This window comes from Martes martes (assembly GCF_963455335.1).
Source record: "Martes martes genome assembly, chromosome: 1".
Classification (NCBI taxonomy): Eukaryota; Metazoa; Chordata; class Mammalia; order Carnivora; family Mustelidae; genus Martes; species Martes martes.
Window position 1 is genome coordinate 3,300,882 of NC_137888.1, and position 13,852 is coordinate 3,314,733.

Genomic DNA, 13,852 nt, shown 5'->3' on the forward strand with positions numbered 1-13,852 from the left:
CCGATCTGCAAAGACATGGGGAAAGCCAATTATCACCCAGGAAACAGGACCCCAGAGGCCAGAGGCCAGAGGCCCCCCTCTAAGGGGAAATCCTGATGTGGCCGGATCCGTGTCCAGGCACATCTGAGAACGGGGCCGCTGGAGCCTGCAGAGGGCAGTGTGGGGTCTCCCCGCCAGGGTCCTTGGAGTCACAGCCCTGAGCGCCTTCCCCGTGCCAGGACCGATGTGGAAGGGCCACAGAAACAGACTTGATGCTGGAAGGGCCAGAGCCCTCACCAGTTTGCAGGGAAACAAGAACGAGTCATGGAACCGATGAGGCTTGACGAAGCCCCAGCGCCGACCAGAGACCCGGGCGGAAGTCCAGAGTCCCTCCCATGGACTCCAGCTGGAGCCCATCTCCAGACCAGCGCAGATGCTGGGGGGATACGGAGATTTGCAGACGCTCAGAAGGAGTCCAGACAATCCTTCCCCAAGAGGCCGACAAGAGAAGAGTATGCTCCTTCCTAAAACATCAACAAAACCCAGCTAGGACTTGGTTTTAGACACAGCGCTGACCCCAGGAGGGGATCTGCCCAAGGTGGGCCTAGGGCTGGGTAGCCCCCCTCCCCCAACATGGGCACCAGCCTGAAATCCTCGGCCTTCACGTGGCCACACAACATCCCCTCCTGGGACCGTTTCCCCGGGCAGCTGGAACGTGCCAAGTGTTCGGAGAAACCCCATCGCTGCAGACAAAGGTATTCCCGCTTGGAGAACACAGGGACCGCGGGTCCTGAGAGTCTGCTCTCTGAGGTAAGTAAGGAGCAGCCTGCAGCCCCCTCCGTGCCGCCGACCCACCGCGCCCCGGAGCAAGTGCGGCCCCAGACACAGGGCGGTCACTCCCTATCAGCCGCGCCCCTCGTGTGCAACTGGCCGGGACCGCCTACCTGCTAAGACGGAGGCTTCCGTAGCGAACGTCAGGGCGAGTTCCCGGATGACGTCTGCGGGGCTGTCGTTCACGAAGAAGCCCAGATAGCTGACGGAGGAGTGCAGGACCAGAGGGACCACCGAGGGGAAGGAACCCAGGATCCTGTCCCCAGCTCTCTTCAGAGCCTCGTATAGACACTCGACCTTGTGGTCTTCGCACTGAGGGAGAAGGAGACAGAGGGTGTGTTTCCTCGCCTCTTGCCAGAAGGTCAACTATGAACTTGGGTAAGAAAAATTGTGCAGCCAACCGAGCCTCTTTCTGGGGGCGATGCTAGACTCAGTTCTCTCGTCCACGTTATGGACTGGGGTTGTGGATTTGTTCTATAACCTGGTCCTCAGTTTCTTAGAGATCGCGGGTAAGATTCCTTTCAGAATGGAACATCTTTTGAGTGTCTGGGTTGGAAGTCCCTGGTCACCGTAGCTACCTCCCGCCCCTCCGTGTCACGTCAACTCAACCCGCCGTTGTGGTCCGCGCTGCGTCATTCAGCTTCTGGAGGCTTCTCTGGACTCTGAGGCAGCGGTGCTCATGCTCATGCACGGCCCGGAGCTCACAGTGAGGAGCACAGTGGCCAAAGTCCCGGGCATGTGGCCACCATCCCACAGTGACCAGGCCAGTCACTGCCCCTGATGCGGTTTCCTTGGAAGTGGTCGGAGCTCCCAGGCTCCCCGCTGGCCCGCTGCCCTTCTCGGAGCCGCCCAGTCCGCCTCCGCTCTCCTGCCTGTCCCTTTCTTCTTTGCCATTCACAGGTGTTTCTCCCAAATAAATCTCTTGCACTTCTAATTCCACCTCGGGGTCTGCTTCTTGGGGGACCCTGAACTAACACGGACTCTGACCCAGTCTCCCCACTGCCCCCCAGGTCCCTGAGCACAGTTCTGCCCGACCATGTTACCTAGGGCCATGCTCCCCTCCACCCCGAGGCAGCAGGTGCTCCCCTGTCACCTGCAGAGGGCTGTCTACACTGCTCAGCTTGCCTGCTAGGGCCGTGGACACAGTTGGTGCCCTCGGTGCCCTTCCCCACTCACACCCTCTCGCCCTCCTGGTTCTGGGGCTCAGCGCTGCCCAAGCCCCTTCCTGGGCTTGAGGACCTTCCTCCGTGGAGAAGAGCCACGTGGCCATATGGGACCACGATGAAACGACGGTGAAACCCAGACCTTTCCCCTGTCCCCGCCCCACAGGAAATCAGCCCGAGCTCGGCTCTTCCCGGCAGTGGGCTCCCTCCAAATTTGTCACAGCCCCTTTCCTCCCCCGAGGAACCAATCACGTTATGGTTTCAAGATGCATTATACGCATTAATATGCATAGAGTGTAATATGCATTTTTATGTCCCCTTCTGACCAGCGGCTCACTCCGTTCGTCCATCTGTCGCATCTTTGTGGGCCTTGCAGGGCCTGGGAAAGTGCGTGACACCCGGGAGGCGTAACCGTGAATAAGCCACTGTCCGTCCACCTTGCGTCTCCAGGTCTCCGGTAAGCGGTCTGGAAGCCCAGAGTCGTCACAAGCAGAGCTGCGGCGGGACATCAGCCCGTGAGGCTGAACGTTGCCCTTTTATGGCACCAGAGAGAGACACTCAGTCCCTCCGCCGCTCTTCTGCCAGAAAGGGGGCTCGGCCGGCCCAGGCTGGGGGTCGGCGGGGCGGCTGACACAGGAGAGGGAAGGGCACGCTTGTATCTAAGTCTGTGTCCGTGTGTGTCATGTAGTGTGTGTGTCTCTGAGTGTCCGTGTGGACACGTGCGCGCTGGGCACGAGTCCCCGCGGGTTTGGACCCGCGGCTGCCGTGATGAAGCGCGCCCGTTTCTAAGGTTACTTTCATCACCGGCTGGGCTGCCTTCCTTTCCCTGACGAGCTACCCAGGACACGCCAGGAAGGAGTCTGTCACAAACGCTGTCACTGGCAAAGGAGGGCGACCGACTCATGCCGGTTTGCCCGAGGCTTTCCTGGTTTTAGCTCCAGAAGTTCTGTGCTTTGGGACCCCCTCCCCGCAGCCCCTGGCAGACGGGGATGGAGCACAGGCTCCCGGGACACCTGCTGGGAAGGTCTCCTGCAGAGGCTCGTAGCCCCCTTCCCAAGCATGCTTTGGAGCTGCGGACGGGGCACTCTTCAGGTCCCGGTGGGACCCCTGAAATGGGGGGAGCCCTTAGAGCTGGCGGACAGCAGAGGGGGGCCGGCCACGGAGTGCCCACGTGTTCCCCCGGTGGGGAGCCGCAGGGGCAGGGGCTGCCTGTCCCTCCCTGCCTCCCTCCCTCTCCTGCCTGCTTCTTCTCTCCTGAGCGGGCCCAGGTCCTCCTCACCTTCCCTGGACCCTGTGAGGCCGCCCGTTTGACCGACTTCTCGGCCAGCGCTGGTCCCCGAAGCAGGGAAGAGTCCCGCGTTTGTGGCCTTTGGGACGGGCCAGCAGCACCATTCTTCAGGTCATTACCACACATCTCCGAATCACCTGCTCTGAGGCGCTGTGCTAGGCTCGGGGTACAAAGAGGAGGGAGGCATCTACCTTCTCTTGAGGGATTCAGTCTCGTATGGGGTGCAGGGTAGCACGAGACACATTGTCACAGCACATGGACAGGCCACTAGAGACACAAACAACACGATGGTGGGTGCACAGAGGGCGGCGGCCCCTTCTGCTTGGGGAGCAGGACAGGACTTAACAGAGGGAGGGGCTAAGTGAGCAGGGTTTTGAGGAATGCGTAGGAGTTGCCCAGATGAGAAGAGTGAAGGGTGTCCCACACGAAGTGCGACAGCTGCGGGCCACCCCGTGGAAATAGATCACGGGGCTGCCCTCAGTGACTTCCAGCGGCCCCTAGATGTCACAGGGAGCTGCCCCCAGCGGCGTGTTAGGGGCATTGAAGGCACGTGGGGCCGACTCACCGTGAAGAAGTCGCAGAGCGTTATGTGAGGGAAGACCTCGTGGGCTCGGTTCTTTGTGCACTGGCGCTTGCTCTCCCTCCAGAACTCCTGCAGCTTTTCCAGCAGGGACCCCGTGGGGCAGAGGAAGAGGGCGTACTCCTGGGGGATGGGGTCGTCCAGAGATGGGTCGTCGCGATGACAACGCAGCCTGCAAGAGAGCAGGCAGCTCACACCTGGTGCCGTGACGGCGGGACGATTGCCCCACGTGGGGAGCGCGGCCACTCAGTGCCAGCCGTGTCCACGCCGCACAAACTCACCGCCAGCCCCTCTCGGCGAGGCTTGGTGCGCCCGGGGCTGGTGTGGCCGCAGAGTGGTACCGGGTCCCCTCACCCCTGGCTCTGCCCCACATCGGTCTGATTCCCGGCCTAAGCCCAAGATTGAGAGAAGGTGGCCTGGTCTTCAGTTCTGGGGGCCAGAAAACTTGTAGAAAACATTCACATTTTTCATTCCATCTGACTTTAAATTGAGTGTAAAAGTCAAAACCAACAACCCCCTCCCCTAAACACAACGAGACAAACTGTAGGATGCTATTCTATACTTTCTTTGAACTCAGACGGTTATTTTAAGGACAAGGAGAAATGATATACAACCCCAAATTCACGTTCATTCTCACTGATGACAGAAACAAGAATTAAGACAACCACAAGGCGTCGTTTCCTCGTCTGACAAATGAACACATTTTTGAAGGGAAGAAGGTTCTGCTGCATGTGTCAAAGGGGCAGCGGGTCTGTGGAACGTCTGTAAAAATCAAACCATCAGGCCACACCAAGAGCCCTCAAAGGCCCATCCCATTTGAGCTGACAATTCTACTTCCAGAAATTTCTCCGAAGGGGAAAGCAAGTCACACCGCCCGTGTGAGGTATTTTATGTTGGGGTTATTCATCAGGAGTCACGGTTTTGAAGAATTTCTCGTGATGCAGAGAAGGGCCCGAGACGCAATATTGAGTTTAGGGGGACGTGGCCCCTTGGGGAAACAGGCCCTGTGCACCCATGGGGTCTCCTTAGGAGCAAAACACCAACCACCCCTCCGTCCTGGCACAAATGCCTCCTTCACTGTTTGCTTTTCCTTCCAGAAACTTAAGTAACCAACATGCAGAAAACATGCGTGTGTGTTTTTTATAATGATAAGCGACGGTTTAAATTATTCTGTGGGTTGTGTTGTTTTTAGTCCACACCATGTTTTTGTGATTTATCCTTGTCTGTGGGTAGGCATCTGGTAAGGCGTGTCAGGATGACCCTTCCGAGGGCCGTGCACGCTCGTCAGGCCGGTGGTGTTTCCCTCCTCCATTCCACTCCTGGACGCCTACGCTGGCTTCTCGGTGCACAGTTTCATTTCGCAGTTATCAAGATCTTTGTTCATGCTTCTTGGGCCTTTTCTACGTTTCCAAGGCACAGACCTGGACACAGATGTGAACCTGGACACGGACATGGACGTGGAAGTCCATGGTGGGCGGCAGTAAATTGGTACACCCCCGGACTGCAGCCAGGACAAGGAGAGACCCCCCCTTCCGCTCACCCACGTGGACCCTTGAAGCTGCCTTTCAGTTTTAATGGTATCTGAAACGGCACTTCCCGGGTTAGCTAAGGTCGGCCCACTCTGGTAGAGCCTAGGGGACCCCACTGTCTCCCCAGGTCTCAGTGGGACTTGCGGTCCTCTGGGCTGAGTTGTGACTTGCAGGAAGTCACCATGGCCCTTGAGGCGGTCGGTTTCGTTTGAAATTCAAATTTAGCAACCGACTTTAGAGTTAGCCTAGCCCAGAGGATCCTGGGTGTTTCCCTTTGTCTGGCAAAGGGGTTACATCATTTGCCCTTGGTATAGAATTTTGGGGGGACAAAGGGGATTCCCGGTGAGGACATACTGGCCACTCAGGGACCCACTGTCAGTATTTGCCATCCCGCTCTGGGAGGGCACCCAGCTGGCTGAGACTTGGGTTTTATGGCTTGATTTTTGCTGCGCTTTTCCAGAGCACGAGGGGACTTTCCACCTTGGGGCAGAATGAGAGCATCATGGCACATTCGGGGGGACTGGGTGCTAGAGAACGGGGCACCTATTCTCCCAGAGCAGAAAGCCGAGGCCTGAAGCAGTGGGCGGCTTTCCGAGTGCGTAACTGGTTGATGGCAGAGCCTCCTGGAACCCCGAGTTCCTCCCCCAGGCCCCAGCCCCTGGCCCCTGATGCCTCGGGGGGCATCCAGGACCAGCAGCAAACTCTCTCCCCATCAGAGGTGGCCTGAGAGAGTGGGGACCTCTCTTTTGTATCTTCCCTATTTACTCAACAGATCACGTGGGTGTCTTTCTTCTTTGATTATCACATTTGGGTAAACTCAGATTTTCAGGTGAAGAAAGGCTTGTTCAAATTTCAATCTCTCTCCTCTGTTGGCCACTTTAAATGCCGATTCTCTTCTCCTTTTCTTTGGCGCTGGGTGGATAAGCAGGGACTCTGTCCCCGGCCGCCCGGCATGTGTGGGGCACTTCCCCGTGTCCACCCTACAGAGCTTTCAAAGCCAAGTACGCAGCAGGTCTGCAGAGACAGCCCTACTCACCAATCACATGCCTCCTCCACTGTCTTTCTTCCAGTAGCTGCCAACGCCTTCAGCCTGCAGGAGACGAGAGGAGCATTCAGAGATCTGCCTTCCGTTTTTCGGGGAAGCAGGGGAGAGGCAGGGGAGGCCCTGCACAGCACAGGGGACCTTTGGGGGGCCCCCATGAGGGCCCGGACGGCTGGACTTTGCAGCTGGATGCCCTGACCGGGCCTCTGTCTCCCTGTGGCATCACTGTGGTTTCTGAAAACACGCACCTGCTCATTCCTCCCTGCTCAGGCGCTCCCGCCTTCAGTTCTGGGCACCGGGTCCAACCTTGCCCTCAATTCTGCCTCCTCGGCCAGCCCCCGAACCCTGCACTGAAGCCAGGTGAGCCCACTCTCGGGTCCGGAAGGTGGCTGTGAGGGGCTGCAGCCCTGGCTTGCACACGTACCTCCTTGACAAAATGCAGCCCTGTGCCAACACACCCCTAGAGAAATGGCACGGATTCTCCCAAGCTTGGCTCAGACGTCCTTCCTCCAGGATAACTTCCCCAAACCTGCCAGTGAGGTGGATGGGGCAGCCCATCCCGTTTCCCCACCGCACGTCCGGGCACCGTGGTTCACCTCTACAGACATGTGTCTGTTTGTCCCTCCCCCAGACCTCACGGTCCCCAAGGCCCAGCGGAGCTGCGCCCATCACGGTTACCCAGGACGTACACACGCCGGATTAAGTTTAGCCGAATGGGACCAACTGGACAGGTTGGACTCCGGCTCACTAAGGCAGCTCACTTGGGAACGGAGCCCGGAAGTGGCTGGAGTCAACGAGCAAAGCAACATGGCAAGGCCCCGTGCTGCTGCTGGTGAACATGGACGGCGATGACCTTGGTTTCAGTTCGAGGGATTCTGAGTCCGCCTCCAGTACCAGCCGCGTAGTAGAGGATGGGCTTTAGAGGGGCCGAGGGTGGGGTCCTGCCTCCCCCGACTGCCTGTGCTCTTGGGCCTCCGTGTCCCCGGCTGCACCCGAGGGAAGGTGCCCAGGCTGGGGCTGACGCATGGTTCCACGGCTTATGTCAAAGACCCCCGGTTTATCGTCAGCATAAAGGCGACAAAGTTCTGATTTAGGTTAGGAAAGCAAGGAGTGTCGCTCCCAAGTGATTTTGGCCAATTGGCTCAGGCTTTGTTATAATGTTTAAGGAACCTTTGGTCCCCTCCCCAATCCAAAGTTCCTTATAGGTACTTTTTATTTTATTTTTTTTTGAGAATGTATTTATTCCTTTGACAGAGAGACAGAGAGAGCAGAAACAGGGGGAGTGGCAGAGAGAGAGGGAGAAGTAGGCCCCCCACGGAGCAGGGAGCCCAGTCCTAGGACCCCAGGATCATGACCTGAGCTGAAGACTAGTGCCCCTTAACGGGTCTTCTGATGCGTTTCCCCGTGTGAATAAGCCTGTAAAAACTTAGTACCCCCGGCCCTTATCATAGCTCATTGCTTTTAGGGACTTCTCTCTCTGACAGGGTGGCTCTTAAGGTTAAAATTTTCCATGTGGGGACCTTCTCCTTGGGTAAGCAGCATCGAGTCAATGCTGTTCCCTCACTTTCTAACCATCTCTTTCACTGATCAGACATTGAAGAGATTTTTCCCTGTAGAAGAAGGTTGCCCTGCACCGTTTAGAAATACGTCCTTGTTGGGGGTTCTCTCAACAGCCCCCTTCAACGGGGAGTCAGAAACACTTATAGTGTCATCTCAGAGAGGGTACAACTAGGCCCACCCTCCTCCAAACCCGGAAAAATGGGGGCGCCCCAGTAATACATGACAACTAGGCCCACACTCCTCCAAACCCGGAAAAATGGGGGCGCCCCAGTAATACACGACTCCCAATTTTTTACATTTCAGGGTCCCTTGACCTGTCAGCCAGCAGAGCTTGTCTGTAAAGGGCCAGGTCATGTCATTTAGAAGAAGCAGAAACAAGGTGCACTCCTTGGGCAGGAAGCAAGCACTCTGAGCTCCCGGCAGTTGTGTGACAAAGGGCAGAAGGGTTGGGGGCCTAGGACACGCCCCCAGGGGCCTGCGGCCCCGGGACAGTACTCACGCGGTGTGTGCCGGGAAGCCCATTCCCAGGAGGGGGTCCAGGAGCGAGGCAGTGCTGCGGCCCTTGTGCTTGTTGGAGACCTTTGCGTAGAGCTGAGTCTCCCCGGCTGCCATCTCTTCCTGCCTGCGGACAGAAATGAATAGATAAAGCCAGAGAGAGTGAGACAGGCAAGGCTTCCTGAGAGTGTGAAGAAAAACCTCAAGCCCTTTTGATCTTTCTGACAATAGCTAATATCCTGTTTGCATGAGATGTTGGTTTTTCAGAATTCTTTTTGCAGGGTGCTGGGGTATGGCATCCCCCAGCCCCGTTCCCACATGGGGTTTGCGTTCCAGAGCTCCAACACGCTTACCAGAAGAGCAAAAGTTGGAGAGATCGACAATACTACATTTTGACGAGGCTGTGGAACACTTGGAGCTCTTAGACATTGTCCTAGCATTTTGGAAAATATTGGGACAGTTCCTCATACATTTGCTCCATGACAAATCTACGAATTTAGCTATCTACCAAGGGGAGGTGAAAAGGCGGGACCACATGAAAACTTTATGTGAATGTCCACGATGGCTTCATTCGCAATAGACCCAAACTAGAAGAAATCCAGAAGTCCATCCACTGCAGAATGCCTTCGTAAGTTATGGCATCTTTGGTCCACAAGTAACTCTCATCAATAGCAACAACATGCTTCTGTCTTGTGAGAGAACAGGATGAATTCCAAACAACATTGTTTTGATTTAAAGAAGCCAGATTCAAGATCATATATACTGTATGATTCTACTTAAATGAAACTCTAAAACCAGGTAAAACTGAACTACAGAGATAGGAAACAGATAAGTGGTTGCCCAAGGCGAGGGTCTGAGGGAGTTTTGGGGGTGATGGAAATGTCCTCTATCCTGATAAGGATGTGTAGGTCTTCAAGACCGACTGGACCAAACCCTCAGATTGGGTGTGTAAATTAAACCTCAATAAAATTTATATTAGAAAGGAAGGGGAAGGAATACTAAGAACAATAAAAACAGTATGCTGATTTTCAACAAAAATAGGCCTGCTGGGGTTTTGGGGGGATTAGGTTGAATCTATGCTGAGTCAGTTTTAACAATATTGATTCTTCCATTCCATGAATATGGTATATCTCTCTATTTACTTTCTCTTAGTAGTGTTTTGTGGTTTCAGGGTCTTGTACTTCCAACACTAAGTTTATTCCTATGTGTTGCTATAGTTTAAAAAAATTCCTATTTCCATTTGTTGTCAGTATATAGAAATATTATTGATTCTCATATATAGACATCACATCCAACAATCTGGCCAAGATCACTTACTAATTCTAATATTTTGTAGATTCTTTTTGATTTTTTATGTAAGTAGTTATGTCATCTTCAAAAAATGCCAGTTTCCCCCTTCCTGTTTAATATTTATAAACTTTTTTTCCTCTTCATGCCATATCACTGTGGCAAAGACCTCCAGTGACATGCTGAATATAAGTTTAGGGTAAGTAACCCTTATTATATTAAATAATTTTTTTCAGGTACTGAATTTTATCAAAAGCTTTTTCTGCATCTATTGAGATGATCATGTTGTTTTTCTTCTTTATTTGGTGAATGAGGTAGCTTATTCCAATTGAACTTGGAATGTTAAATCAACCTTGGTTTCTAAGATAAAGCTTTGATCATGTTATCCTTTGTATATAGTAATCAATTTGTTAATACTTCATTTAGAATTTTTGGCATCTGTGCTTGTTAATTAGCATGGCCTGTTCTCTTCCTTTCTTATAATTTCCTTGTCAGGTTTTGGTGGCAGTAGACTGATCAACTCATTCCGAAAATCCGAAGAGTTCTGGTCACAACACTGAAAGTTCCCATTCTAGGAAACCCCACCTCAATCCCTAGCAAATGACAACAGTTGGTTGCCCTAAGTGTCAGTGTTATTCTGGCCTCATACACGAGTTGGGAAATATTTCCTCTTTCCTGATTCTCTGAGTTTTTGTAAGACAGGTGTAGCTCCTTAAATGTTTGAAAAGATGTATCAGTAAAGTCATCTGGGCCTAGAACTTTTTTAGAAAGATTTAAGTTATGGATTTAATTTATTTAATAGATACAAGAATATTCTTCTTGCATTAGTTTCATTAAGTTGTTTTTCAAGGAACATGATCATTTTATCTAAGTTGTTAAATTTCCTGGAATAGAGTTATCAGATTTTCTTTCAATTCTGTTGTGTAATTTTCTGAGTAGAGGTCTTGCAATATTAGTTAGATTATTCTGAAGTATTTGATCATTTTCAATGTCACTGTAAATTATTTTTTTTCAATTTCACACTCATACTCTTCGTTGCTGGTGATTCAAAATACTATTTGCCGCTTCCGGTCGGCGAAAGGGAGAAGAATTAGCACAAGCAAGTCAGCGGCAAGAGACTGGGAGCCGAGGACACCCGTCGAGAAGGCGGCTGCCCCGAGCAACTCCACAGTCTCACTTTTATTAGATAGAAACAAGGGCCCACAGAGGAACTGATGAAGGTCGAGCATTAGTCACATGTCTGGTGGACAAACAAGAAGGAGGGTAAAGTTTATGGTTAACCAAGCACATTCAAAGGACTCATCTAACTCACAACGGGCGCTTCTGGGAAGAGAAACGAAGAAACAAGCGACCACGGGAAAGGGAAGCAGGCGGTGTTTCGTCCGCCCCGGGCGGGCTGGGCGTTCCCAGCTGCCCAGCTTCACGGTCGTAGACCGTCCTTCTCCCCAAAGACCCGTTGCCAGTATGTGTTTTTCTTAAGGCCGCGTCTAAATATGCTTGGTAACTAGTAAAATCCTCCAGCGGTTATAGTTTAAGTAACAAATTGTTCCGAGGAGCAGCTGCCACTATTGATTTCATATTGTTTTATTTTAATTTATATCCAAGTGTCTTGTTGGGCTCACTTATTAATTCCAGTAACTAATCTCTAGAATTTTAAAAATATTCTATGTACGAAAGGAGCTGTGTCGATGAATGATATACTTATTTCTTTCTTACCAGTACATATTCTTTACTTCTAAAATTTCTTTTAATTTCTCATTTTCTTTTCCAGTTTTCTTTTTTCCCCTTTCTTACCTTCTTTTTTTCTCTTCCTCCTCTTCTTTATTCTTCCTTCTTTCTCCTTCTTCTTCCTCTTCCTTTTCCTCTTCTTTTATTGCACTGGCTTGGACCCCAATTGTTGAATAGATACGGTATTTTTCTGTACAGTGCATCTCCTGTGTTGTTCTGCATTTCAGAGGAAAATCTTTCAATATTTCATCTTTAAACGTAAGTTAATTATGTTTTTAAATATCTTTCTTCTTTGAGGAGTTAAAAAGATGAAATGATTTCATAATCAAATAGCTCAAATTTGAAAGCCTCAACATAGAAAAAGCCTGTGACCAGAAGAAAAAAAAAAGTAGATTTGGGGTCTGGAATATAGCCTCCACTCAAACATATTTTTCTTTTCTCAACAGTAAACCACTTTCTGAGCAATTGTCTTTATAACATATTAAAATACAAATTTCTCTTTGTAAAAAAAAAATCTTATTTATGTAAGCCAGGAAATGACCAATCCAGCCTCATCCCTTTTCCTTAGCTTGAAAAGTTATCTTCCAAGACGAGTAGTGGAAAGACAAAACCTTCTTGATGGACACTTCTTGGGGCCGACTCCCAAAGCCTCCTTCTCTCACCAATGGGATCCAGGCGGAGACTGAGGGGCGCCTGGGTGTCTCGGTTGGTTGAGCGTCTGCCTTCAGCTCAGGTCATGATCCCAGGGTCCTGGGATGGAGCCCACCAGCAGCGAGAGCCTCTTTCACCCCCTGCCCCTTACCCTGCTCATATTCCCTCTCCCGCTCTCTCAAATTAAAAAAAAAATAAATAAAAAGGTAGAAACTGATACAATGCTTGGAACTCAAGCTGTGTGCCAATGGTTACGAAAACTTCACAGCTCCTAAAGGACCCCTCAGGGGGTCCCCTCCCCTTCTCACACCTCCAAACCAAGACCATGCAAGACACCACCTTGGTGAATGCCAGCCCTAGGTACGATGATTTCTCTTTCCTTAAATTTGTGTTTTGAGATTGATGAAATCAATTTGTAGGTGAGCTTTCTGAGAGCTACTACATGGTCATAGAAGTTCAGCCACCATCATGGGTCATCTCCCTGCTCTACCCTAGCAAACTGACCTCATTTGACACACATCCAAGATGTTAACCTGTTAATGTATTAATACGACACATGTGAATTCATGATTGTTTCTGGTTTTCTACCTGTCTACTCAATATTGTTCCATCACCTTAGTTTATGATCAGCTCAGCCATGTGCCTGGAGCCTCATCACACACTCATCCCTGTGCCAGGTGCCATGAGCGTACATTCTAGACTGTCCCCTGAGAGTGGTATTCCATTGGCTACATTGCCTACAGCACTCCAGTGAAAACAGTGGAAGAATCAAGTTCTAAGTCTCCTATCCCTGTCTTCGAGGGCAAATGTTTGATCAAGGACTGGAGAGAGTAGTTAGCAAAGATGTGAAGGGGGTGTGTATGAGCTTGAAATATTCCTGGTCTTAAATCCAAAAACATTGAGAGGTGCGTGCACAGGTGCTGAGAGGTAGGAAAACAAAACTCAGTCACACCGCAACTGGCTGAATGTATCTCTCTGGCTTTGGCTGCCATCGGCCAATCCTGCCCACTATCTTTAAAATCAACCCCCGAACCCGCTTTTGTTCTCCATTTGCACCACCAGCCTCCTGGTCCAAGTCACTGCCGTGACCGCCCAGGTCTTCAGTAGTTTCCTGCTGGCTTTCTGTGAATTCACCTCTGTCCCTATGCTCCATACACATGCATAGATCTGACCTTGCCCTGCTCAGATCTTTGGTGGATTTTCATCACGCAGAAACCAAATCAGAGTCCTTCCAATGGCCCAGGCCTTCCATGGTCTGCCCATCTCCAAGCACATAGGTTTTCTTGGGGTTCCTTGAAGACCCCAAGCTCATATTCTCCAGGCTTTTGGAGTTGATGGTCCTGGGCTTAAAATAGTCTCCCCCTTTAGCACACAAGACCTACTTTATCTCATCATTGAGGTCTCCACTGAAATACCACTTCTTCCTGGAAGTCTTCCCCCACCACCCTGTCTGATCACTCTCTAAGCCTCTCCCGGCCTCATCTCTTCCTAGCATCTGTCATCACCTGAGACCACAGGTGAAGGCTTTGTCCCCTCTGCCATCTGCCGTGAGTCTAGAATGCCTGGCTCATGGCAGATGGCCCATTAATATTTGGTGAATCAATGAATGCATCTAGCTCCACTAGACTTCCAAAGAGGCTCAGTCCCCACAGCAGTGGGGCTATGTTCTCTCCTGATCAAACATTTTAAAGCTGTGTCGTGTGCAGAAACCCGTCGGGA

General features: G+C 51.4%; 1 protein-coding gene across 1 annotated transcript in view; it reads right to left on the reverse strand.

The window, feature by feature from the left end:
* Positions 1 to 8,590, reverse strand: part of UBASH3A (ubiquitin associated and SH3 domain containing A) — a 36,858-nt gene extending 28,268 nt beyond the window's left edge. Inside the window, exons 1-4 of the mRNA XM_080824684.1 lie at positions 8,472 to 8,590; positions 6,407 to 6,460; positions 3,827 to 4,013; positions 924 to 1,122 (exon numbers count right to left, since the gene is read on the reverse strand). Of these exons, the coding sequence (XP_080680810.1) occupies positions 924 to 1,122; positions 3,827 to 4,013; positions 6,407 to 6,460; positions 8,472 to 8,584 (553 nt within the window). The 5' untranslated portion in view covers positions 8,585 to 8,590. The remainder of the gene's footprint in view (positions 1 to 923; positions 1,123 to 3,826; positions 4,014 to 6,406; positions 6,461 to 8,471) is intronic.
* Between the last annotated feature and the right edge of the window lie 5,262 nt (positions 8,591 to 13,852).